Genomic DNA, 24951 nt, shown 5'->3' on the forward strand with positions numbered 1-24951 from the left:
GAGGCATTTACCTTTTAAAAAATTAAGGAACAGGACTTCCCCAGTGCTCCAGTGGTTAAGACTAAGCCCTTCCACTGCAGGGGGCACGGGCTGGATCCCCTGTCCGGGAAGTTCCAAAATGCCGCGCCGGTAAAGTAAGGAAAAATTCCTAAGTAATATAGATTGATTGTGGACCATATGGAAAATACAAAACCATATAAAAAAAGACAGTAAAAGTCTCCCAGAGTCCCTACCACCTGAAGATTATCGTTGTGAAGTAATTTTGGCTTCTATTCCAAACATTTTCCCGGGCTCACACATATGCTTCTCTTTTTCCCAAGTGAAGTCAGGATCACACTGCAAAGTTTGGCATGCTGCATTATAAAAAACGTAATGTCTTGAGGATTTCCACCGTCGGCTAACATTCTCCCTCGACACGAACTGAAGTGGGCGGTCGCCCCGCTGCGTGCATGCCCCAAGGGTAGTGTCCCCACAGCCTGGGCGCCCAGCGGGCGCTCGGAGAACCTGCCGAAGGCGGGTGGTCTCTGCGCGCGGACCCCCCCGGGGCGCGGCGGGGTGGAGGCGGATCGCCGGCTCGCGCCCGCATGCCCAGGACTGTCGGTTTCGCCAGGGATCGCGCGGGGCCCGTGAGCGGCGGGGGCGGGGGCTGGGTGCTTTAGATTTCACGTGATTTCTCTGGATGCGGACATTCTGGAGTTTGGGGCCGACTCCTGGCAGACGCCGCCGGCAACTTCTCGGCCCAGGACCCAGACTCCCCGCGGCCCCGCCCGCCAACCGCAGCTGTGCCTGGGTCAGGGGGTCCCGGGGGGACGGCGGGGCGGGGCGGGGCGCTCCTGTCAAATTCGGGCCCCCGCCGCGCGGCGCGGCGGTATCGCGAGAGCTCGCGGGCGGTGCGCAGGTCTGGGCGGCTGCCCTTCCCGTCCGGCGTCGGCAGCGCAGTGCGCAGGCGCAGCGGGCGGGTTTCCCCAGGCTACAGTTGGGGCCGCCGCCCGCTGGTCCGCCGCCCTGCGCCATGGCGGGCTGCGCGGCGCGGGCTCCGCCGGGCTCCGAGGCGCGCCTCAGCCTCGCCACCTTCCTGCTGGGCGCCTCGGTGCTCGCGCTGCCACTGCTCACGCGCGCCGGCCTGCAGGGCCGCACCGGGCTGGCGCTCTACGTGGCTGGACTCAACGCGCTGCTGCTGCTGCTCTACCGGCCGCCGCGCTACCAGGTGCGGGCCGGGCCGGGCCGAGGGCCGGGGCGGGTACCGGGGGCCGGGCGGGCTGGGCGCGGCGCGTGGGCACCGTCCCCCCGGGGTCGAGGTCCGGGTCTGCCGAGAGCGCGGCCCGCTAGAGGGGTTGCCTCCCCCGGCCGCGTCTTTTAGCAGCTGCGAGTTCAGGTGGCAGGAGGGCCCCCTCCCTGCCAGTCCCGGGGGGCGTGGGTCGCGGTCCCCCTCCACCCGGCGGAGCGGGTGGGAAGTTGCGGTTGGTGCCGTTCAGCAGCTGCGGCAGATGCACGTGGGGTGGGGAGTGAGCGGGCCCACGAGTTCTTTTATGTAATTTAAGGTGTGGAGAACTACCTGCTGTCAAGTCTGAGGTCAGAGGCCCCCGCAGTTACGTGGAGGGGGCTGGGCGCAGAGTCCCGGCTGCCCCGACCAGATTCGCTGCATGGACTTGGGAGAATCCGGCCAATAAGCTAGGTTTAACGCAGTTTTCCCACAGCCCTGAGTGACAATAACAATCATAATAGTAATGGTAGCTAAACCTTACTTACGAAGCACTTCGCCTTAAGTGCTTTACGTGGGTAATCTTCACAGCAGTCCTCAGAGGTAGGTACTCTTGTCATCCCCATTGTGTAGATGGGGAAACCGAGGTCCAGAGAGATTAAGTAACTTGCCTAAGGCCACAGAGCCATAGAGGGGTGGGATTGGGATTTGAACCCAGGCGGCCGTGCTTCACCCTGTTAACCTCTGAGCAAATCGGCTCCATGGACTTGCCGGTGGCCTACTTATCCCAGGAAGTACGATGTATGCTCTGTGAACAACCAGGTGACTGATCCTCTTTTGGGTCCGTTTCAGATAGCCATCCGAGCCTGTTTCCTTGGCTTTGTGTTTGGCTGTGGAGTGCTACTAAGTTTTAGCCAGTCTTCTTGGAATCACTTTGGCTGGTAAGAAGTGCTTTGGGAATGACAGTTTTGAGGCGGGGGTGGGCGGATCAGAGGGTCAGTAGTGATATTCCCGCATCCCTGGCTGGCTGAAGGCTAGTGAGGGCTCTAAGGGAATGAGGCCTCTAGCTTCCTAGATTCCCGCATCTTGAACCTTGAGGACTTGTGCCTGTTGGCTGCTTCTGTCGCAGGTGGAAACAGGTCTCCCTGGCACCCTTCCCACAGATGCTCTCATGTACCGCACCTTCAGTAATGTGACCAGCCCCTCCCAGAAGAGGGTCCTGGTCCTCGGTGACAGGAAGGGGCAAGGCTCTGGCTCGTCTTCACAGGCCTTTTCCGTCTCTAATTTCTATTAGGTCACATCTAGTGCCTCCCCCACGGCCAGTGTAGGATTTTTCCCTACACTATGATTTCAGTCCCTTGAGCCTTCTAGTCCCTGACCTGGATATGAACCAGTGGCTTCAAGGTAAAAAGCTTTATCTCCTACTATCAATACTCTGAGCCATCTAATCCTTCTTTGCTGGAATTATTTCAGTTTTCCGAATTTTTGTACTCGACATACATCACTACTTTATTTTGATACTTCTTTCATGTTTTACTGTGTGTAGTGTCATTTGAAAAAAGGCTGAAGGCCCATAGTGCCTTCCTAACCTATGTTTTTTGTTTTTTGGTTTTTTTTTCTTTTTTTCCCTCCTGTGACATTCAAAAACATAGTCCCTTTACAACCCCACTTTCTGCAAACCTCAGGGAATAATGCTACATGTGGGTGCCTGATGTCCACTCTCAGACAGGTGACAGCAGGCCCTCATCATAGAATTCAGGGACAGTTCAGACCAAATCTATACTTGGACTTAAAGGCTAACTTGATTCCCTTGCCCCAACTTACCTCTCGTTCTTTTTGTTTTTAAATAGGTATATGTGCTCCCTGTCATTGTTCCACTATTCTGAGTACTTAGTCACAGCAGTCAATAATCCCAAGAGTCTGTCCTTGGATTCCTTTCTCCTGAATCACAGTGTGGAGTATACAGTAGCAGCTCTTTCTTCTTGGATAGAGTTCACACTTGAAAATATCTTCTGGCCAGGTCAGTGTGCCCTTCTTTCCCTTCTGCAGGGGAGATGGGTGGCTTCCACGTGGGCCTCAGGACAGTGACGTGGGTTCACCTCTCAGGTCTAATCTCCCCGAGTGATCTTCCCCAGACCTCTATCCTCACTAAGCTCTTTATAAAGGACAAGCTCCACTTGTGAATTCCGCTTCTGGAGTTTGAATGGAGGATGTGTTGACCTTACGCTTTAAGCCTTGCAGGACGTAGTGTGTACCATTTAACGTGAAGTCCCAACGTCTGATAGCTGTAATACCAGTTTTACAGTCAGAAGATTTGGATCTGTTCATTTTCTGTGACTTGAGAAATTTCATGTAAAAATTTTATTAGCAAAAACTACTGCATCTGGAACCTACTCTGACACTGAACTTTCCACAGCAAGTTAAATGAAATGCATGTAGTTCCTAAGATTCAGTAAAGGGCCAAGGCGGGAGACGCTGGATCCTTCTCGGCTTCACTTAGCTGTCTTTGTCCCCAGAGGAAGGATGGGAGCGTGTGTGTGGGGGTGTGTGTGGATGAGAGCCTGTCACCTCTTTGCCGTGACACTCTAACTGGGCTGTTGGCGGTTTAACGTGAATGGGTGAACAGCACAACTTAGGGGAATGTGTTTTGTTTATAATTAAATTTTAGTGTGATGACAGATGCCGATTGCCCACTAGCATGTGTTCTAGTGTTCCTGTCTTTCGAAACATAGGTTAATTTTAAGCATGCAGAGGGGAACTCAGCAGTCCAGGGTCTTCACTCCCCGGTTGTCACCATCCCTCTCCTGCAGAACTGAAGCAGATCACCTGGCTCAGCGCCACGGGGCTGCTGATGGTGGTCTTTGGAGAGTGTCTGCGGAAAGCGGCGATGTTTACAGCTGGTTCCAATTTCAACCACGTGGTGCAGAATGAAAAGTCAGAAACCCACACTCTGGTGACAAGCGGAGTATACGCTTGGTTCCGGCATCCTTCTTATGTTGGGTGGTTTTACTGGAGTATCGGAACCCAGGTATGGTATCAGATACGATACTGGTCTCCTTTAAAGTTTTTAAAAATATGTTTTAAATCGACATATAATTTAAATATCATAAAATTCACCATTTCAAAGTGTATAATTCAGTAGATTTCAGTGTATTCACGAAGTTGTTGGTCTTTTTAATTTGTTTGCCATTGTCTTTTTTTTTTTTTAAGTGTTGTGTTTACTTATTTATTTATTTATTGGCCACGCCATTGCAGCTGGTGGGATCTTAGTTCCCTTAGCAGGGACTGAACCTGGACCCCCTGCAGTGGAAGCATGGAGTCTTAACCACTGGACCATCAGGGAATTCCCTGTTGGTCCTTTTTAAATAGGTACACGTGTTCCCTGCCATGTTTCAAGTGATAGTTAAATAAAAGTCAAAAGAACTGATTTAGTCTTTAGCGCTTTTTGCTATGTACTTAAAATCTGGGTGTCCTAAGCTTGTAAACTTTCGGCGATTCTAGGTGCTGTTACCCCCTCTGTCGTACCCCTTTTCTGCCTCTTTAACTTAGATCTGGAGCATCCCAGTGGGATGAGGACAGACATGGGGCTTTGGGGAGAGCCCTCTGCCACTCAAGGGGCAGCTTAGCTGATTTTCATTAGAGGCTGCTGTGGATGAGCCCAGGGTCATGTGTCAGGTTTAACATGAGCGATGGAGGTTTGCTCTGTCTCAGGCTGCAGACCGAGCCTTGTTTCTTGAGCATCGTCTCTTGAATCTGCTTTCTTAGTCCTAGAAGGACTTGGACAGAGAATGTGGATAGAGCTGAGAAAACTCATCATCTCTTCGGGAACATCCAACCCGGGCCCCCAGGCATCCCATTGCAGTGCCTGGTATGGGGGGCACTCTGGTGACCCCCAGTGGTGTAGTAGGTTACTGCACAGCACTTGTGTGAAAACTTGCAACCCTGAAACTGAAGACTGCCGCATTAACAATCACATTCCCCGGGAACAGGTTGACTGTAGTGGAATCATGTAATTTGCCGTAAGTGCTATAACTAATAAACCTAAGTGCTCTAGGACTGGACAGCTTTTCATACTTCTTTGCCTATAGATCTTTCTACACCATGACCCAGCACACAAGTGTGTGTGACAACTGCACAGATCTTTCCTGAGCAACACTCACCCTGACTGTGTACAAAACACTGTTTCCTATCTTGTTAGTGTTTGTAATGCCGTTTCGGATGCACGGGGTTGATCTCCTGGCTCCACGACGGGCTGTGGCTTGAGACTGTGAAACCCCGCTCTGGGGTCCCTGGCGGGCGGGCGGGTGGGGCCGGTCCGGCTCTAACATCAACTGATTGGCCTCCGTTTCCTTGCGGGTTAAGCGGGGGCGGCAGCGCTACTCAAGAGGCTTGCTCTGGGCGTCGAATGGCTTACTGGCTGGTGGTAAAGGGCTTGGCATGTGCTGGGAACACAGTAGGTGCTCAGTAAACAGTGGTGAGAAGAAGTGAGGTCACCCATATGGGGAAGACGTACGTCCCGGGCGGGGGCCGGGGGGTCCGTCGGAGTGGGCAGGGGTGGATCAGTGGGCTCCCTGAGCTACACAGAAGAAGTGGGCCGAGGAGCTGCTTTCCTGGGCTTCGAAAGCTGGGCTAAGGAGGCGTGGTTGAGGCCTTCGTGCTTTCTGAACAGGGGAGTGATCTGATGGGAGAAGTGGTTTTGGGGGCTCAGCTGATAGCAATGTATCGACGGCACGTACGCAGGAAGGTTGCGGGGGCCAGAGGCAGGAGGCCAGGCAGCTGTGGGGTGGGAGGGAGCGTGCTAGGAAGGGGGCAGGCTGGGAGCCACGCGGGAAAGCAGTGGTGCTTGGAATGGGAATTCACGTATGGGGGTGGAGGGAGGAGTTGCCAGCACCCCTGCCTGGGGGTTGAAATCCAGGAGGTTGCTCTTTCCTTTCAGTTTTCAGGTATCTCTCAGGTAAGAGGAACAACAGAAAAGCGTACGAACGAAAGCTACAGTGATGGGTGTTTAGCCCTGTTGTGAAAGTGATGGTGTGGTTTCTGTTAATGGCGCCCTGGCTCAGGGTCTCAAAGACCCTAGTGATGTTTCAAGAGTTTCTTGGGCCCTTGGCAGGAAGTCCTCTGTGGTCATTGGAGAGCAGCACATGCCGCTAAAGTTCAAGGTTTCGGGTCACACTGACCCCAGTCCACTAACCCTGTGTCCCTTCGTCAGGTGGTGCTGTGTAACCCCATCTGTGGCGTGAGCTACGCTCTGACAGTGTGGCGCTTCTTCCGCGACCGGACAGAGGAGGAGGAGATCTCGCTGATTCACTTTTTTGGAGACGAGTACCTGGAGTATAAGAAGCGGGTGCCCACGGGCCTGCCTTTCATAAAGGGGGTCAAGGTGGAGCTATGATAGGCCCGGGCGGCCCAGGCCAGGCTGGGGGGCCCCCCACTCCAGGCAGCGTGGGACGGAACTGCTTCCTGTCGGCCACTCTGCAGAACGGACTTTCTTAAATCATTTTGTGTGTCACCAGTGACTCTTCTGGAATATCACTCAAGATCAAATGGTCAGAAGGCCTTAGGACCAAAGGACCCCACTCCCACCCCCACTCCCACCTCCCCGCTGCCCGGGCAGCCTGTTCCCGGGCTGCATCAAGGTAGGACGTAGATTAAAGGTGGACAAGAAGCGAATAACCGCAGTCCTTGGCAGTGACCGCCGACGCGCCTGGGCAGAGCCTAGGCCACACTCCCTCCCCCACGAGGCCAGGGCTGTTAAGTTGTAACCAAGACCCTTGGGGAGAAGTGGGCTCACTCTTGATGCTGAGTGAGGCTCCTGCAGCAGGAAGGGGTATGTGGGCACCAGTACTTACTAGTGTTAGAAACCCATTCAGAATCCTTACTTTGACCGAAACACACAAACAGCACAGCTTTAACCTCCCTGTTTCTGTCCTTAAGTGCATGAGCATCTCTACAATTTTAAAGACACTTCCTTATAAGGCACTTTGGCTCTTCATATATCTCATCATGTTTACTTACCTGTTTTCAAAAACAGCAGTATGAACTCAGGGGACTCGCTTGGCGTGTGAGCCCCACCTTTCACTTGGCAGAAAGGCAGCACAGACACCTCCAGATGACTCAGCTGATGCTCTGTGTTACCAGGGCTCCCCGGGCCAGGGACACTGTGGGCCCCTGTGGCTTTCCTGGGTCCTGGCTCCTCCCAAAGGGGGCTATTACCAGTGACAGGCATGTCAAAGGTGTGTCATTTCTCCTTTATCCAAAAAAATGCTTCCTGGACACCTGCTCTGTGCAAGGCATTGTTAAACGTTGAGAAATACTGCTCTCCGTTTACTTGGGTTTTTTTCTTATTCTATCATAGCTTATATTTTTGTGTTTTGACTTAAATCTGTTAACCATTGATTTCTATGTTCTGTTCTCAAAATTCCATCGTCCCTAATGCCATTTCAAACTATCTTTTCCAAAGGGGTTTGAGCATAAACAACTATGAAATTCAGGCAAGCCAACTCATGAAAAAAATAGGGCAAATAATCCCAGCTGAGATTTAGTCAGTACTTTTGTTTTCCAAGTTCGGGAAGATTGGCTGGCTTTATGAATCAAACATGTAAGCTTTGAGACCCTTGTTGAATTCTGGACCAGAGAGCAACTTGCTCTCAGTGTGAATTCCTTCCATGCAGTCCTGCAGTGGCACCAACAGAGCGTGAATCAGAGGTGGCATCGGCCCCTGGCTGGAGTGCTGCCACGCGACGCGACGTGACGCGACGCGGTTTTCAAGGAGCCACTAAACCTTTCCGTGCCTAGACCTCCCCATCTGTAGGATGGGGTCAATACCACCTACCTCGCAGGGGTCTTGTGAAGACTTAGAAGAACAATGTCAAACGTTTTTAATACTTTGGTGACAGAGATGACATAAACGAAACCAATATTGCATGAATTACACAAAAATGGACATTTGATTCACTGTACCAGATACCGGAAATGTGTGTTCAAAAAAGCATTTTACCAACTCAAAATATTAACTTATTTCTAGATTTCATGGCCTAATTAGTTTTTTCATCATTATATATACCAAAGAGGTTTACAGGTTCATCGGTGACAGGTGTGACATTTGCTGGTTTGAGGACCGGACAGATTCCAGCCTCGGCCTCCTGAGGTCTCGCAGGCAGACAACCCAGGCAGCAACCAGGGTCTCGCGGCAGATTCTTCTGGCGGGAACACTGCCCGGCGGGACATCAACATGCACTTACTGTGTCTGGGGACTTGAATCAGTGGTAAACTTGTTCTGCAGACCACTCCTAGTGAAATACACTCCCCTTCATAGGATTGCAAAACTGAGGAGGGTGTAGCTGGGGTTTTGGCGGCCACCCCCAGCTCTTTGAGGGAAAGTCCTTTCTTGCTGCATCTAGCAGGTTAGGACCCAGCTGGGGGTCGTGAAGTTGTCTCTTTAGCAGATGGAGAGGAGCTAGTGACAACCCTGGCTTTGTGGACAGTAAGGCCGGAGGTGTTGGCCTCTGACGGTCTGTCCTTCACCGGCCTGCCAGGCCTGGAGCTCAGGAGGCAGGCCCTGGTGTCGGCAGGGAGATGCTGCTGTCACACCACCTGGGCTGGACGTGACATTCTGCTCTGCTTGAAAGAGCAGTTCCACTAGCAAGTTCCCACCCTGATTTGTAACCCAGGGCGGAAGTCCGCAGTTACTTGGGGATCAAAGATGAACTACTTAGGGGCAGGATTTGGCAAATGATTGACTTTCATCTAGCACTGAGATCTTCAGGTTATTTTTAACTTTATAAATTCAGCAGTGACAGCGCACAAGGAAGAGAATCAGGTTAATGGGGTACAGGCTTTTTGGGTATTCCCGAAAGCTTATTTTGGGGAAAGGCCACATCACCGGTTCCCTCAAATTAAGAAACCGTCAGGAGATTTCTTCTTCCATTGCAGGTTTCAAAGCGGAGACTCTGAAATGGAAAATAGGCACTGCACAGAACAAAGCTATTTTGAAGCAGTGCAAAGTGAAACACTTCACGAGGGTTTGCAGGCTGGGGCCGAGACCGGCCGTTTACTGAAACGAGGTTGTAGGTGAGCCTGGCAGAGGGCAGGAGGCAGCCACCCCGCCGGCCCTTCATTGTCATACACTGCAGCATAAGCCTACAAAGTGAGCTTTATCAACCCGCTTCCACTTACTTAGCACTCCGGGTGCTTAACATGATGGGGGAACATCGCTAAACCAGCCGGTTGTGTTGACAGGTGTGGTTCCGTAGGGTCTCGACTGCAGCTCCGTTTGGTCGCAGCCCCTCTGTGACAGGAAGAGTGAACCACTGTCCGTTCTCCGCACTTTCTTACTGCCTTAGATAGTTGTGCTCTCCCTCTGTGTTTTGCTTCTGCAGTGACTTGGTGAGGCCAGGCGACCCCAGCCTGTCTGGCATGGTGCGAGAGGCTTGCTGTCTGTGCCCTGCTGTGGAGGCCTGACGCCCTGTCCTGGGCTCGGTCCCAAGTGCTTGCTCCTGCAGGACTGTCCCATAGCTTAGGCTAGGAGAGTAACCTAATGGGGTAATTACTCTTCTTTTTACATGCAGAAATGTTTATTTAAATATTGGATTTTCTTTCACAGAAATTATTTCCAATGCTTAAATAAAACTGTACTTGATTTCACTATGAACAATAGTATGATCGTGTGGGATTCAGAAACTTTTTTTTTTTTTTGAATATTTATTTATTTATTTATTTGGCTGTGCCGGGTCTTAGTTGCAGCATGCAGGATCTTTTAGTTGCGGCATCCGGGATCTAGTTCCTTGACCGGGGATCGAACCCGGGCCCCCTGCATTGGGAGTGCAGAGTCTTGACTACTGGACCACCAGGGAAGCCCCCAGAAACTCTTAAGGTCATTTTGCTTCTGGCTAAGAAATGTCCAAGACCTACAGCGTAAAACCAGATGTGTTTTGCCTCCTCGATTCTGTTCTGGAGTCCTACCTCTAACCAGTTTGTAATGACAAGTTCCTCCAGCCCCCCAGGCTACCGTGGACGTTTGTGATGCTCTGGGATGGGAACGTCTGACAGAGCAGGTGTGGAGGTGTTGGGTACGGACGTGGCGGATGCGTCAGCGTATTGACCTGCAGGCCCACCTGGCACGTAGAAGCCACTCGCCGTTTGAACCACTGAATCAAGCTGATGTTTGCTTAAAGCATGATTCTTTGGGCATCGTTTTGCCTCCGAAACTTTACACTTTAGGTCATGCAGGTTAATTTTCTTTTTTAAGCATTTTGTTTAAGTTCCGCTTGATAAAACGGGTACTGGGTAGGAGTGGAAAACCACTAGAGCGAAGTTGCTGGTGAATCGTGCTTTAATACCAATAGAAGGTGAACACAGGAAAGTGACAGCAGGCGGGGGGGACAGCGGTGGGGAAGTCGTGACGGAGGCCATCTCCTGCCATGCAGGCCATCAGGTGCTATCGCGTTGCTTTATGCGCTCAGTGAGAAAAGCTGGAGCAAAGGGTTTTCTCCCCTATGCTGAGTCAGCGCTCAGATTAGCGGGGGGAACTTTCCAGCGGCGCCCGGTGAACAGTGGGGCTGTGCTTCAGGCGGAGCCGGATTCCTCTGTGGTAGGGCAGGTGCTGCACAGTGGGCGAGTCTCATCACCCGAAATTCAGACGGGCGCTCACAGGACTAGCACACAGACGCCAGGGAGGTGCAGGGGCAGTGAGGGGCTTCAGGCTGGACGTTCACTCGTGTAACGTTTTCCACGCCGACTGGGATGCCGTCCCGAGTCACCTTGATGAGGACCAAGACTCGGGGCAACACGAAGTCTAGCTCAAGCCAAAGAGCCTGAAACTGGGACCTGGCAGAGAGTGTCTGGGTTTTTCTGCTGATGCATGATTGTTACACATTAAACAGGAAATCATGACGGGAACCGCCTTTTCTTAAATACGCCAGCATTGATGTGCACGTTGTAAGACGCCCGACCTCCGGGAGCTGTCCCATGCTAAGCTGGGCGCTCTCTCCATGTGGGGACGTCACCCCCGTTTTTCGGTTTGGGTCTGTGAGAATCTTTATTTTTTAGTGGAGGCTCTTCTGCGAGGCTGCTCAGGGTCCGGCTGTTTCTCGGCTCTGAGGTCTTCTCTCTCCTCTCCGAGACACTCACTGGATCGTTCCTAAAGAAACACTTAATGTGAGCTCCTCTCTGCTCCCCTGTCTCACTGTGTCCCAGTGCTAAAATCCACCCAGGCAGAGGCTTTCAGAACGGCCAGCCTTCCGGGAAGGCACCAGCGGGTGGTAGAACCTTAACTACATCATCTCCTAAAGGATTTTTTTTTTAAAAAATAAACTTATTTATTTATTTTTGGCTGCATTGGGTCTTCGTTGGCTTTCTCCAGTTGTGGAGAGCGGGGGCTGCTCTTCATTGTGGTGCATGGGCTTCTCATTGCGGTGGCTTCTCTTATTGCAGAGCACGGGCTCTTGGCGTAGCGGGCTTCAGGAGTTGTGGCTCGCGGGCTCTAGAGCGCAGGCTCAGTACTTGTGGCGCATGGGCTTAGTTGCTCGGCGGCATGGGGGATCTTCCCGGACCAGGGCTCGAACCCGTGTCCCCTACATTGGCAGGCAGATTCTTAACCACTGCACCACCAGGGAAGCCCCTCCTAAAGGATTCTTATTCACTTCTGATGACTTTTAGTTGCCAAAACATCGGCAGTGCAGACCGTTTCAGTGGCTTGTGGTGACCCGGCTCTTTGAATTGACCCTCCCCTGAAGCATGATGCCTGGGAGGGTAGGGCTGCTTTCTGCTCTGTGGCTCTAGATGCAGCAGACCTCTCCCTGCCCCCAGGCCCTTTTAGCTCTGACTTCCTACAACTCCAGAGAACTACAAAAAGATCAGCCTGTGATAGTGACACATCTGTTATCGCACATTCTTTTCTCCCTCTGGCGGTCATTTTGGCAAACACTGTGGCTCCAGTGAGTAACAGTGCTCTCTCACAGGAGGAAATAACCCACGATCCCTTTTTCTCGAGTCACAGTGGTGTAGGAGCCTGCGCTCTCAGAGGTGTGGGTTGGGCAGGCGGCAACCACGGCTGTCCCTAGTTAGAAACCTCACGTCATGTCTATCAAGGTCACATCTGTCACGAGGTCATCTGTTTGAAGGCACCGCCCAGTTTAAGAACCCCTCTGACCCTGTATTTTACACACTGAGGCCCAGCTGAGGCCGTAGAGCTAGCTGGTCAATGGCAAGTTGGGACCAAAAGAAAACCGGAGGTCAGTCTTTGTCGCCTGTATTTGTCTCTGAGATTACATCGTTTGCCCGCTCAGGTTGGAAAGACTCACTTTACCTGGCCTGGGCCTCGCCGTTCACGCCATCATCATGCGTGTTTTGGAGATGGTCTGACGGTTCATCCACAGGGGCCTGAAACCTGCGTGAGAGAAAGCAGTTCCCAGGAATGCGGATGCAGCAGAGCCAGCCCACTGCGTGTGCTTAGGCTCACTGCACAGACACCGAACTTGAGCAAACACTTTGGGCCTCAGATATTTACCGAGGGCCAGGGCCACGGCAGTGGACGAGAGAGGCTGGGCCCTGCTCTCGTGGGAGACCCGTTCTGCGGGGGGAGACACGCCAAGGTTGGGAAGGAGCCCCAGCGGGACGGATGGTGGGGAGTGACAGTGAGGGAGACCTGCTTTCACTAGGGTGGTTTGCGAAGGCCTCCCTGCTGACAAGACCTGGGTGATGAGGTCCATGGAACAAGAAGAAGCAAGAACATTCCAGGCAGAGGCAGGGAAGTGGCAGCCAGTCTAGCTTCTTTGCGGGACTGAGAGGCCATTGTGCCTGGGGTGTGGGGAGAGGCCGATGTGGTCAGAGGTGGGCAGAGAGGGTCCCAGAAGGACTTTCAGGCCCTAGCACGATAGGCTTTAGAAAGACCACTGACTGTGGCATGCTGGAGGGGCCAGGGTGCGGGGCTTGACAACGGCGGCTTGGATTGAGGGTCACAGTCGAGACAAAGCAGGCGGACCAAGAGAGTTGAGTCAACAGGACTTGAGGATGGGTTGGCAATAAGGGATGAGGGAAAGAAAGGAATCCAAGTCTCCTGGGCTTTTTACTTGAGCACCTGGGTGACTGTGATGCCTTCACTGAGATGAAACAGGAGTAGCATGTTCGGGGGGGAGGAAACCAAGTTCGGGGCCATTGTGGGGTTTGAGGTGCCCTGAGACCACCAAGAGGAGACTCCCCCAGGAGGGGGCACTTGGAGATGAGTCTAGAGCTTGGGCAGATCTGTGCTGGGGAGGGGGATTGGGGGTCATCTGCAATACCATGGGGTTTTAAAGCCAGGAGACTGGGTGAAGCCCCTTAAGGAGAGGGCGTAGGATAAGGAGAATGCCTGGGACTGAGCCCTGGGGAAAACTGACATTTGGGCCTTGAGCCAAGGGGGCAGAGCCCAAAGCCAAAGAGACTAAGAAGGAACAGCTGGGGGACTTCCCTGGTGGCCCAGTGGTTACGACTCTGCGCTCCCAAAGCAGGGGGCCCGGGTTCGATCCCTGGTCAGGGAACCAGATCCCACATGCATGCTGCAACTAAGAGTTCGTATGCCACAACTAAGCAGCTGGCGAGCCGCGACTAAGACCTGGTGCAACCAAATAAATAAAGATAAATTAAAATAAATAAAAATTTAAAAAAGGTTCTCTTTCCCTTTAAAAAAAAAACAAAAGAAGAAGGAACAGCTGGAGGGGCAGGAGGAAAACCAAACCGGGAGTGTGGGGCGTCTCAGAAACAAAAGAAGAGTGTGATGAAGGTGACAGACAGTCCAGGCTCACGATTCGAGGCCAAGGGATGTAGCACACAAGGTGCTGATGGTGGGAACAGGAGCAGATTTGGTAGGTGGGGTTGGTGTGAGCTGCCAGCAGTGGGAGGGGAGGAAGCAGAGGGCAGCTCCAGATACCTGGAAAGCAGTGCTGTGAAGAAGGGTAGAGGCAGCCTCCCTGCTTGCCCCAAACCTCCAGGAGCTGGGCTCCTGCCCGAGCTTTCCATTTGCCGACACCAAGCACGGAGGCCACTTCCCCACAGAGATGTGACTCTGCCGGGGTGTTGCCCCTTGCAGGCAGGCAGGAGCACCCTACTTGAAGCCGGCTGCTCACCGAAGCAGAGCACACAGAAGGGAAAGGACGCCAATGGTAAGAGCACGGCTTAGAACGGGCACACAGCGTGAACAGGCTGGGTAGGCGGCACCAGGATGTCACCTCCACCCAGAGGCCCCCCAGGATAATCCCAATCTCAACTGCTAACACCAGAGGTTAGTTCTGCCTGGTTTTGAGGTTTTATAAATGGAATCACACAGCATCTGGAGTAAACTGCTTAGTAAATGTCAGCTTTGGAGGACATTGTAACTAGTCCTGGCTGGACAGGGATTTGATCAAAATTGTGCAGAAGGCATGATGAGTGCAACCTCTCAGTGTGACGTTAAAATAGTCACTTTAAAGGTGGCTTGGCAGTTCTGGATTAATACAGCAATTGCGCGCACACACACACACACACACACACAAATTTTTCCTTCTTCCCCAAACTCATTAAAACTAGTAAAGGGACCAAAACAATGAGGGGGAAAAAAACCTCTCCAGGTTGACAGCAGGAAAGGATAACAGCAAAATTTTGGAACTGGAGAGCATGTAGACAATGGTCACTAATTCAGCAGACCTGAGCGGCGGAGGCCCGACCAGTTCCCACCACAGAATCCTCAGGGGGCCCAGGAACGGGTAGCCCCAATGCCTCTGCAAGTAGGAGGGTGGGACTGAAATAGGACGATGAAGGTCAAGATCCCTACCTCCGAACCGCTGCCCCCACCCCCAATACTGAAGGGTTAGTCTCTGGGAGGGTGCGACACACCGTGAGAACTACTGAAAGACAGAAAGTCAGCTGTGTGTACAGATGCTCCATACGGTGACATTCCAGGAAGGAAACTGGGCAAAGATCTAAAACTGACATTGGGGCATCAAAACTAAGACAAAGCAAAACAAAAAACGCTGCCCACCCAGATGCCTTACACCGAAGCACCGCCCATGTGCTCAGAGCTTCCAGCCTGCTCTCCTCCACCCCAACTCCTAACATGAACCGGTAATTGAAGATTTCCTGACAGCTGAGAAAAGCCTTTAACAGGGAAGGTAGAAACCCAAATAAAACGTAACTTGGAGGAAACAGACTTCAGGGAGAAGGAAACTTAAAAAAACAAAAGCAAAAAAACATCTATCGGCCCCCAAAGGGGGTAAGATATTCTGTCCATGCAACAACAGAATGCTGTGTAACAAGAGCAGTCAGGGTACCAAAAACACCTCTTTGGAAATGAAAAACAATTTAAAACATTTAAAAGAGCTCTTGGAAATTTTCTTCGAAAATGAAGAACTAGGGCTTCCCTGGTGGTGCAGTGGTTGAGAGTCCGCCTGCCGATGCAGGGGACACGGGTTCGTGCCCCGGTCCGGGAAGATCCCACATGCCGCGGAGCGGCTGGGCCCGTGAGCCATGGCCGCTGAGCCTGCGCGTCTGGAGCCTGTGCTCCGCGACGGGAGAGGCCACAACAGTGAGAGGCCCGCGTACCGCAAAAAAAAAAAAAAATGAAGAACTAAATAGAAGAGTCAGAAGGTAAGAGAGGAAATCTCCCAGCAAGTATAGCAAAAAGATGAAGAGGTGGAAAACAAGACTGAAAAGAGATGGTAAATCAGAGGGCCAGCCCCGGAAGGCCAATACCCAATAAGAATTCCAGAAAGAGAAAAAGTGGAGAAAATCAACTAACCAGTTCAAGAAGAAATATGCCCAAACAATTTCCAGATTGAAAGGACCCACCGCTACCCAATGGACGGGACTAGACCCTCACCAACGTGAAATTTCAGAACGCTGGGAGCAGAGAAGATTCCACAAGCTTCTGAAGAGAGAATAAGCGGGGACTTACCCAGTGGTCCGGTGGGTAAGACGCTGTGCTCCCAATGCAGGGGGCCCAGGTTCGATCCCTGGTTGAGGAACTAGATCCCGCATGCGTGCTGCAACTAAGAGTTCACACACTGCAACTAAGAAGTCCGCATGCCGCAACTAAAGATCCCGCATGCCGCAGCTAAAGATCCCACGTGCCGCAACTAAGACCCGGCACAGCCGAAATAAATAAATGAATAAATATTAAAATAAATAAATAAATAAGGAGAATAAGTGGGTCACATTACAAGGATTAGGAATCAGAATGCCTTCAAACTTCTCAAAGATAGCCTTGGAAGCTAGAAGACAATAGAGTGATGCCTTCGAAGGAGAATCATTTCCAACTTAGAATTTCCATCTAGAATTCAATACCCAGCAAAACTATCAGTCAAGTGCAAAGGCAGAATAAAGATATTGCAGCCTTATGCTGTTCAAAACACGTCCCTTCTCTGTACCCTTTCTCAAGGAGCTGCTTGGGGGATAGGCTCCACCAAACCATGAAAGAGGACACGTGTCATATGGGCATCAGGAGAGCTCACTTTGGAGTGAGGCAAACGGAGACCCCTGGAGGGTGGTGGAGGGAGAGGCTAGGTTGACCACTGTGTACCAGCCCTACAGGGCAACCACCCTGGGGCTCAGACTTGAGAGGCAGGCACACTGAGGACCTGCCACTGTTAACACCTCCAGTGCTCAAGTATGGTGCTGAGAGCCTGGTCCAGGTTCCTATCTAGACTTGTCTTAACCGTGTACTGGGGAAGTTCTCTTTGCTCTGTGTCCTGCTGTCTGGATCAGCTGAGGACCTTCATTACACCCCCAAGGTGTAAAGGGATGGGCAATTGTGTGCCTAAAAGCAGAAACTCAGAGCAGCCTGCTCATTCTGTGTTTTGGCAGATGTCCAGCACCTGGTCCTCCCAGATGCCCTGATTAAACCTTCATGACCTGGCCCACTGACTTCCCTGAAAGGGGCTCTTCCAGAGGTGTGGCACCTTTCCTACGCACATTCTGAAGTGTCTTGGTTCCCCCGGAACACTCCCTGCTCTCACCTGGGCTCTAGCCGCTCCTTCACCTTGGCAATGGAGCGGACGTAGGGCGTGATCTGCTTGGTGATGGTGGTCAGGTAGGCATTCTCCTGCTTCAGCTGGAGAAGGTCATGGAGCTGGGCTGTGGGGGCCCAGGCCAGAGCGTTAGGTCTTGTTGGCTTCAAATTCTTACTCTCCAGCCTTGAACCATCTAAATAACCCAACTATTTCAGTGATTACCTCTAATTAAAGAGTGAGGTAAGACTTGTGAAGGCATCCTACTTACTGAATCCTGATCTCAGATATATCATTTGGGGGCCGGTTAGCAGCTGTGAGGCAAAGTCAAGAGCTAGGGGGAAGAGCACGGGGGTTTGTATCTGGTTAGTGGGTAACTGGCTTCCTCCCCCTGAAAGCATGTGGATTAGCTCCAGGACAGGGGTGCACCCAGCAGCTGCCCGGGACCTTCATAAATCTCCTGCTCGTTAGCCACGCGCTGGTAGGATTCCTCCCAAATCTGAAAGAGAAAGTAAGTTGGATATTGCACGTGGCCGTGAGTTGGAATTTCCCTTGGCAGCATTTCTGTCCTCTAGCTACTCAGAGCCATAGGGCACTCCCAGCCAGTTCACGTGGTTCCAGGCAGCAAAGGCCCAGGTTCCAGAGCCTGCCACACGAGGGCCTCCTGGGGCACCAGGCCAAGGTCCTCCTCCCCCTTCCTGTCTTGGGGTAGCTCATGTACATGCTGACAGGTGGGGCTGCAGGGGAGGGAGGTTCCTCGGGAAGGGCTACCTCCTGGAAGACTGCTCTCATGCCCTCCACGGAAGCATACTCCAAGGCGATCTGTGTGTCCACCTGCAGGGACTTGTGCAGGATATCACCCATGATCTCGGCCTTGATGAGCGAGTGGTGCTTGGTGAGGTCCCGGTGCAGCTCCTGTACCTGGTCCTTCAGGTTCTGCATCTCTGCCTGCAGGCGCTGGGGGGAGAGACGGCGTGAGTGCCTGTGTTACCTGCAGGCTGGGTGCACTGCGGGGGCCTCAGTGGAGGGACGGCTTGCAGGCCAGGTGGCCAGGACTAGATTTGGCCACTGCACCTTGGCGAGAAGGGGTGGGGCCTTCCCCAGCTGGCAGGTCCCTGGCCCCCTCACCCGGTAGGAGTTCTCAAAGTGGCGGCAGTGTTCCGTGAAGGGTGAATCGTCGCCCTCTGCCAGCAGCACCTTGGTGCTGATGGACCGGTGCAGCGTGGGCTTTTGGACCGGTGACCCCAACATCTTTCCCACGGGGGAGGGGCAGCTGGGTCCCATCAGCACCTTGGGGCCCGAGCCCCCTGCTAGCCTGGGGAGAGAACTAGTGTGGATGTAGACGTGGGGGTTCCAGAGGGTCTTCCCTTCCTCCAGCCTCCCAGCGCGTTCTCAGCCTTCTCAACCCTCTCACCCCAGGCTGCACACCACAACCACGCAGGAGCTCTGAAAAAACCTGATGCAAGGCTGTGTGCACCCAAGACCAATGGCATCAGCAGGGTATTTTGTTAAATCCTGAGGGTGACGCCAACGTGCAGAAGCGTCCACCAGGATATCCTCAGACAGTGTGTTCACCCACACACACTCGACCTTGCAAATTTGGCTTGATGCCCAGTATCCCTTGCCTGGGGCCCTGGAGCTCTTAGCAGACGTATCCAGCTTAGGCATTTCTCCTAACTCCCCCGGGGGTCTCCAGCTCTCTAGACTGGGCGGAAGTCAGACCCCCTGCGGCTTCTGGAGACCCAGGCCCCACCCTAAGCTACCCCTTCCTTTCAGGGCTTAGGCACCCCAGTCCGGGTGCAGCGGCGGCGGTTGGGGGAGCCCCTGAGTCCCTCTGTCCACCCCTGGCCTGGCTCCACTCCAGGTCAGCCACGCGCTTCCGATCCAGGGCGGCCCCGACGGCTGTTTCCAGGCTGGGCGGACTCTCCCTCCCGCGTGGACATCTTTGCGGAGCCCAGACGCGGCGCGGGGAGCTCGGCGAGCTGGGAAGGGCGGCCCCCACCCCAGCGGGGACCTTGTGCCCGCATCCCCTTCCCGGTCCCGGCGCCCCTGCGGCTCACGTGCTGGTACCGCCCCCGGCACCCGCCGCCCGGCGCGGTCCCAGCAGCAGCAGCGGCTCCAGGCAGCGCGCGAACTCGGCGCGGTAGTCGCTGGCGATCTGGGGGGACGGACGAGCTCGTGAGGCAGCTCCAAACTCCGCGGGCCTCCGCCCCCGGCCCGGCCCACCCCGCGGCCCCGCCCACCTTGCTGCTCTGTGCGGGCCGTAGGCGATGTGGCCGCGTGACGATGCCCTGCAGCCTCTCCACCAGCTCCTGCGCTCAGGTGGGTGGGGGCGTGGGGGTGACAGGGAGGCGGGAGGACCGGAGGACGCGTCCGTCTTTAGGATTTCACCTGCCATCCAATCCTTCCACACCACCCCTGCCCCCAAATCCACAGGAAAGACTGGGGGGTCTGGACTCCAGTAGACACTCTGCACTTTGGGGGAGAGGCTTATGCTCCCTTCTAGGCTTTGCTGTCCTCTTATTTTTTTATTTAGTTTTTGGCCGCGCTTTGCGTGGCTTGCGGGATCTTAGCTCCCCGACCACCAGGGATTGAACGGGGTGGAGTCCTAACCGCTGGACCGCCAGGGAATTCCCTGCTGTCCTATTAAAAGGGGTTCAGCCAGCCCCTAAATGTTTTGTAGATGATGGTGTGGAAGAAGGGGCTACCCAAAGACCCCCTGGTCCAGCCTCCAGGTAACAGGCTGCCCAGCCCTGAGGTGGGGGGCTCTGGTGTGCAGGGTGGGTTCCTGGTGGGGAGGGGGGGAGACACAGAATCTGTGGGCACTCACATAGCCCAGGTCCAGGAACTCAGCCTTGTTGGCCAAGCTGAGGAAGGAAGAGCAGATGGCCAGGTGGACCTGTGAGAGGGACACTGCTCAGTGCCTGGGCTGGGTGCCTGGCCCTGTGCCCCCAGCTCCCCTTACCTGGAGGGTGGGCAGCAGAGTAGCCAAATGGGAGAGCTGCTCCTTGAAGGCCTTGTCCTTTTCTTCATACTGGCTGGGGGAGGAGCAGGCAGCCTCATCTCCAAGGGGAGGGCTGCCCACCCCCACTTTGGGGGCGGGCTCAGAGCTGGGTGGTTCCATCTCCCCACCAGCTTTGTGCATCCTTCCTTGACACCCCTTCCCTGAGCCCTGAGCTTTCCTCCTCACCGGTAGACACCTGGATGTCTTGCTCTCCAGGGTGGGCCGGCGCCTGCCCAGGCTATGAGATAGGTGTCTGGAGGTCAAGGGGCAGGGGATGGAGAGCCCGCCACCACTCACCTCTGCACAGCCTGCAGCAGCAGCGCTTTCCTCTCTGCCAGTTTGTCCTGGGAGGGAAGGTCTGCTACTGGCTGGGCAAACTCCGCCCTGCCACCTCCCAGCGCTCTCCCAGTCCCCTGGGCCCCAGCCACACAGCTGCTTAGGCTGGCTCTCTCCAGCCCACCAGCGCTGCTGCCCGGGCCACCTCCTTCTTGCATCTCACCGCCTGAGAGCCCTGGTGCCCTCACCTTAAATGTCACCTCCTGGGGGAAGTCTTCCCTGACACCCTCTCACCACCAGCGCCAGCCTGGGGCAGGCCCGTGCTCCACCTCTAGAACTCTCCTGGCAGCTACGATGATTAAGTAACTTCTGAAAGCAGCTCAAGACTTGCTGCCCTGCTACACTGGAAACTCCACACGGGCCCCCGGGGGGAGGGGCCTGCCCTGTGTCCCGGGCACCGGCCATGGCTGATAAGTATGCTCAGCCTGTGGCCGCCTAGTCCCCCCTACCCCTCACCTGCATGCTGCCGAAGAGGGCGTGGATGGCGGCCTCCTCATCCGCCGCGCTGCGTCGCACCTCGTCCACCATCGCCTGCAGCAGTGCGATGGCCTCCCCTGTGGCGGTCTGCAGCGCCTTCACCGCCTGGGGACAGGGCGGCCTCAGTCTTGTGGGCGCGCGTTCTCAACCCCCGCCCCGGCGCGCCGGGTGCCCCGCGCTCACCAGCATCGCCTGCTGCAGCCGCTCGCAGCCCTGCACGTACGCCGACTCGAGGTCCACGCAGTGAGCCCGGCTCTCCCTACGCGAGCCCGCGGATGAGCCCTGCTCCGGGCCACCCTCCAGCCCCCTGACCTCCCGCGCCCTCTACCCACCCCTGCATGTCCCGGAAGCAGCGGATGCACAGCAGCGACTTCTTGTCGGTGGAGAACATGATGTAGGGCTCGGCGTGCAGTGCTGCGGCGGAGGGGGGGAGTGCGGCGGTGAGGGCTCCGGCCGGTGCCCGCCCCCATCCCCGCCCAGCGCTGGCCCCCATCCGGCACGCCGCACTCACTGCACTTCTGGAGCACGTCGCGGCTGCGCTGGCCCAAGGCCACGATGTCGTGGAGCGCGAACATGCGTGCCCGGTGCGTCTCATCGCGGCAGCGCGCGCACAGCGGCTGCCCGCACGTGTTGCAGAAGTACGTGGTCTCTGCGTCCTGCGGACAGAGCTCGGGCTCAACCCGCCCGTGAACTGGGAGCCTGATCCCATCACAGCCCGCGAGGGAACTGCAGCCTCCGCACGTCGTGGCTGTGCGTCTTGGCCCCGGCCTGGGGCAGGCGCGCGGTCACATGCAGCCCTTTCATGTAACCCCAACGCGCAGCGCTCTCATGTACCCAGTTTACAGACGAGAATATTGAGGCTCAGAGAATAGGTAAGTAGGTCCAGTAAGGAGCAGTTACCCAGGACGGTCTTGCGGAGGGGGTTACATGGGGTTGTGGGGAGGGCAGGCACTGCATTTGCAAAACATTTCACCTATAACAAAAACGTATGTGTACGCCTGTGTGTGTGTGTGTGAAGCCCCCCCTTGGCGCCCTCACTAGTAGCCACATGGATGCCTACGCCGGCCATCTGGAGTGGGAACTTGGCTGGGAGGCGAAAAGGAGTGAAGACCTGCAGGTGCCCTTCCCCAGGGCTGAGAGTCCTTCCCCAGGGCACTGACCCCAGCAATGGCTATGAAAGCACAGACCCCAACTTCCTACGTTGGCACTCAAGGCCATTTCCTCCCCACGCTCTCCCGACCTCCAGCCCCTCACCTCCTGCTGGTTATGTCTGTACTTCTGCGTAGCACATATTCTAGAACTTGCCCGCCCTCCCAGACCTTTTGCTCCTGCAGGGACATCCTCCTGGGATTTGGAATACCTGGTCCAGCCTCCACAGGCCAGAGAGAGTCTCGCGTGCCCTTCACAGTCCAGCCTGAAGCCTGGCCTCTGCTCCCTGGTCTTTCAGGATCGCCCCTCCCCAACGGCACAATGTCCTCACTTCCCCTTGGGCTGTTGATAGCTGCTCACAGCTACCCAGGTAGCAGCGGACCCCAGAGGGCTGGCCTAGGCCTGTGCCCTGGCATGCCCTTCCTGTTCCAATTCACAACTGTGTTCTGAGTTGGGGACCAGTAAGCTCTCCCCAAATCGAAATAGCCTTAACTCCTGCAACTATCTTGGTGTTGGCCCAAGGCAGTTGTTTTGGACCTCAGTCTCCACACCAGTAAAATGGGGCCCACATTCGGGATACAGGGTGCCTTAGAGAGGCGTTGGAGAATGCCCTGATGGGTGATCCTCTGATGACATGGCACCCACTGCAAGCGTCAGGACAGTGCAACCTGGCACCCTCCGCTCCCCACCCCACCCCCAGGCGCCCCTGCCTGCTTGCCGCACTCCTGGTCGCAGTTGGCACAGCGCACCACGTCCATACCATCCCCTGAGCTGTCCACCAGGAACTGCAACAGCCGATCCACCGGAGGCAGCCCGCTGGGGCCCTTCACCACCGTCTGGTGTCTGCGGAGAAGCTCCAGCCAAGATCCAGAGGCCCCTTCCCTAAGGCTCCCTACCCCCTTCCTACTCCAGACGTTCCAGTCTGGAGCTAAAAATAGGGTGGCGGGAGGTGGGATGCCTGCAGGTCTGATGTCTGTAAATATCTCAGCCAGTGCTCTCTGACCCCGTCCCTTTCCAGTCCTAGGGGAATCTCGGGATGGGGCTGGCGACTCAGGGTGTCAAAGGCAGAAGGCTCCCCTCAACCCCCTCTCATGGCATTGGGCAAATTTAGGGCCACCCCGGGTAACTTGAGCCAACATAACCTGCTTGTGTTGACTGAAGACTTCAGGACCCCCAAGTGAGTTACTGGGAGTGTCCAGGCGCTGAGCTGAGATCCCCTACTCCAGCAGCATTGAATCCGACAGCACGTGCACTCTAGCCCGCCCTCGCCCCCTGACTTTCTGTGGGAGGCCTTGGGCCACAACCCCAGGTCTCAGTTACCCCATCTGTAAAATGGGCTGGAGCCTTCACGTTCTCTGGCAGAGAGGTGCAGGCTGCGGGCAGCCTCTCCCAGCCGTCTCCACAGGGAGTCAGAGCCTTGCCCTCCCAGCACCTAGGTCCCAGCCCAGCGGGGCCAGTCTCCCGTCTTAAGGGGCTCGAGGCACTCACTGGCACAGCGGGCAGGCGAGGCGGCCGTCGGCGGTGCGGCCGCGCAGGCAGCCGGCGCAGAAGTCGTGGAAGCAGTCCAGCAGGCAGGGGTGCTCGTACCGCGCGCGGCACAGCGGGCACACGAGCGGGGGGCCGCTCGCCGCGTCCAGGGCGCCCGGGCCCTCCAGGGGCGCAAAGATAGCTCCCGACATCTTCGGGCACAGCGCAGGAGGGCGGGGGGGCGCCCGCGGCCCCTCTGCCCCGGCGCCGCCTCCCTCCTACCTGGCCCGCTGGACCACGTGCCGCGTCCAGCGGTCGTGGAGCGGGGAGCAGCGAGGGTCCGGGCCTGGGGGCTGGAGCGCCGGGCGCGGAGAGAACGGGCAGGAGGCGCGCGGAGGGGCCAGACCCTGTGCCGCCGCCCTCCCCGCCTCTCCACGGCAGCCCTGGAAGGTCAGTCGGTGCCTCCTACCCAACGCCCAGCCTCCCCGGGCCTCCCCCCTCCCCTCCCCCCCCACCCCAGGAATTCTCCTCCCGGTGTCCTCTGGGTGACCCGCAGCCGACACCCCTTCCGCGCCAGGCGCCCCCAGCCTCGCGCGCGGTGGCCCCGTCCACCTTCCCGAGGCTGGCGCCGGCTGCCTCGCGCCGAAAACCTGGACGGATCTCGGCGCTCGCCGCCGCTGTGACCCAGGGCTCCGGTTACGGCCACGGCCGCGGCCACTGCTCCCCTGGGCCGGAGGAGGAGAGGCGGCAACGCGCGGTTGGAAAGGACCCCGCCGGGCAAGGGTTCGAGGTTCGGACTGGACCCCGCCCGTGGTGACAGAGCCCGGAGCCCGGAGACGCGGGAGCGCCGCGCAGAGCGGGGCCCGAGGACCCTGGCTGCGGGCTCCTCAGGGGGATACGGCTCCGCTGGCTAGGCCGGCTCTGTGCGGTCGGATTTGGGCCGGGACAGGAGTGGGTCCGCGCGGCCCTATTTCCTCGACGGGCAGTCGAGGGTGCCCGAGAGCAGCAGCCGCCCCTCCCTCCCACAGACACTCCAGTTCTCGGGAGAGCTCGTGAGAGGGCTTGGAAGCCCAGGGCTGCCTTTGGCAGGTTGGGTCTCTCGGCCAAGTTTCTGACCTCTCAGAGCCTCAGAGCTGGGGTAGAACAGGGCAGCCGCCCGGTGATGAGGTGAGACTTCAGTGAAGTGAAACGCACACCCTAAGCTTCCAAAATAATTAAGGCCCCACGCCCATCATCAGCGAGTTCCCAAGGTAGGTTTGGGTGGGAGCGTGATAGAGGAAGCTCTGAGCCTTTTCAGCTGGGCCCCCTCTGCCCTTCTTAGCCTGGCAAGTGATTGTTTCACCCAGTGTCATTTCCTCCAGCGT

At 55.8% G+C, this 24951-nt stretch overlaps 2 protein-coding genes across 2 annotated transcripts; one reads left to right on the forward strand and one right to left on the reverse strand.

Moving 5' to 3' along the window:
• Positions 1-971: 971 nt before the first annotated feature.
• ICMT (isoprenylcysteine carboxyl methyltransferase) lies at positions 972-8226 on the forward strand. The gene is made up of 5 exons (XM_022598551.3): positions 972-1207; positions 2054-2142; positions 3052-3221; positions 4012-4229; positions 6411-8226. Exons 1-5 carry the CDS (start codon positions 1013-1015, stop codon positions 6591-6593), a joined length of 855 nt encoding a protein of 284 aa, XP_022454259.1. The 5' UTR covers positions 972-1012; the 3' UTR covers positions 6594-8226.
• RNF207 (ring finger protein 207) lies at positions 7356-23799 on the reverse strand. The gene is made up of 18 exons (XM_089916918.1): positions 23609-23799; positions 22810-23140; positions 21483-21627; positions 21304-21385; positions 21155-21230; positions 20951-21076; positions 20456-20502; positions 20120-20192; positions 19985-20053; positions 19398-19466; positions 19215-19312; positions 18283-18469; positions 17926-18111; positions 17602-17653; positions 17426-17488; positions 17164-17281; positions 12507-12587; positions 7356-11339 (listed from the first exon to the last, which is right to left on the reverse strand). Exons 1-18 carry the CDS (start codon positions 23797-23799, stop codon positions 11171-11173), a joined length of 2163 nt encoding a protein of 720 aa, XP_089773044.1. The 3' UTR covers positions 7356-11170.
• Between the last annotated feature and the right edge of the window lie 1152 nt (positions 23800-24951).

Source organism: Delphinapterus leucas, chromosome 1 (genome assembly GCF_059928025.1).
Source record: "Delphinapterus leucas isolate spDelLeu-1000000601 "Yukka" chromosome 1, BTC_Dleu_Yukka2, whole genome shotgun sequence".
NCBI lineage: Eukaryota > Metazoa > Chordata > Mammalia > Artiodactyla > Monodontidae > Delphinapterus > Delphinapterus leucas.

Excerpts from the sequence above, each read along its gene's own strand:
- RNF207 (XM_089916918.1), bottom strand. The coding sequence starts at position 23,799 with ATGTCGGGAGCTATCTTTGCGCCCCTGGAGGGCCCGGGCGCCCTGGAC. Across the intron at positions 23,141-23,608 it reads CTCGCCTGCCCGCTGTGCCA|GACTGGAAAGGGACGGGGTC; the intron begins GTGAGTGCCTCG and ends AGATTCCCCTAG. Across the intron at positions 21,628-22,809 it reads CAGGGGCGCCTGGGGGTGGG|GACGCAGAGACCACGTACTT; the intron begins GTGGGGAGCGGA and ends CTCTGTCCGCAG.
- ICMT (XM_022598551.3), top strand. The coding sequence starts at position 1,013 with ATGGCGGGCTGCGCGGCGCGGGCTCCGCCGGGCTCCGAGGCGCGCCTC. Across the intron at positions 3,222-4,011 it reads TGAAAATATCTTCTGGCCAG|AACTGAAGCAGATCACCTGG; the intron begins GTCAGTGTGCCC and ends CCTCTCCTGCAG. Across the intron at positions 4,230-6,410 it reads ACTGGAGTATCGGAACCCAG|GTGGTGCTGTGTAACCCCAT; the intron begins GTATGGTATCAG and ends TCCCTTCGTCAG.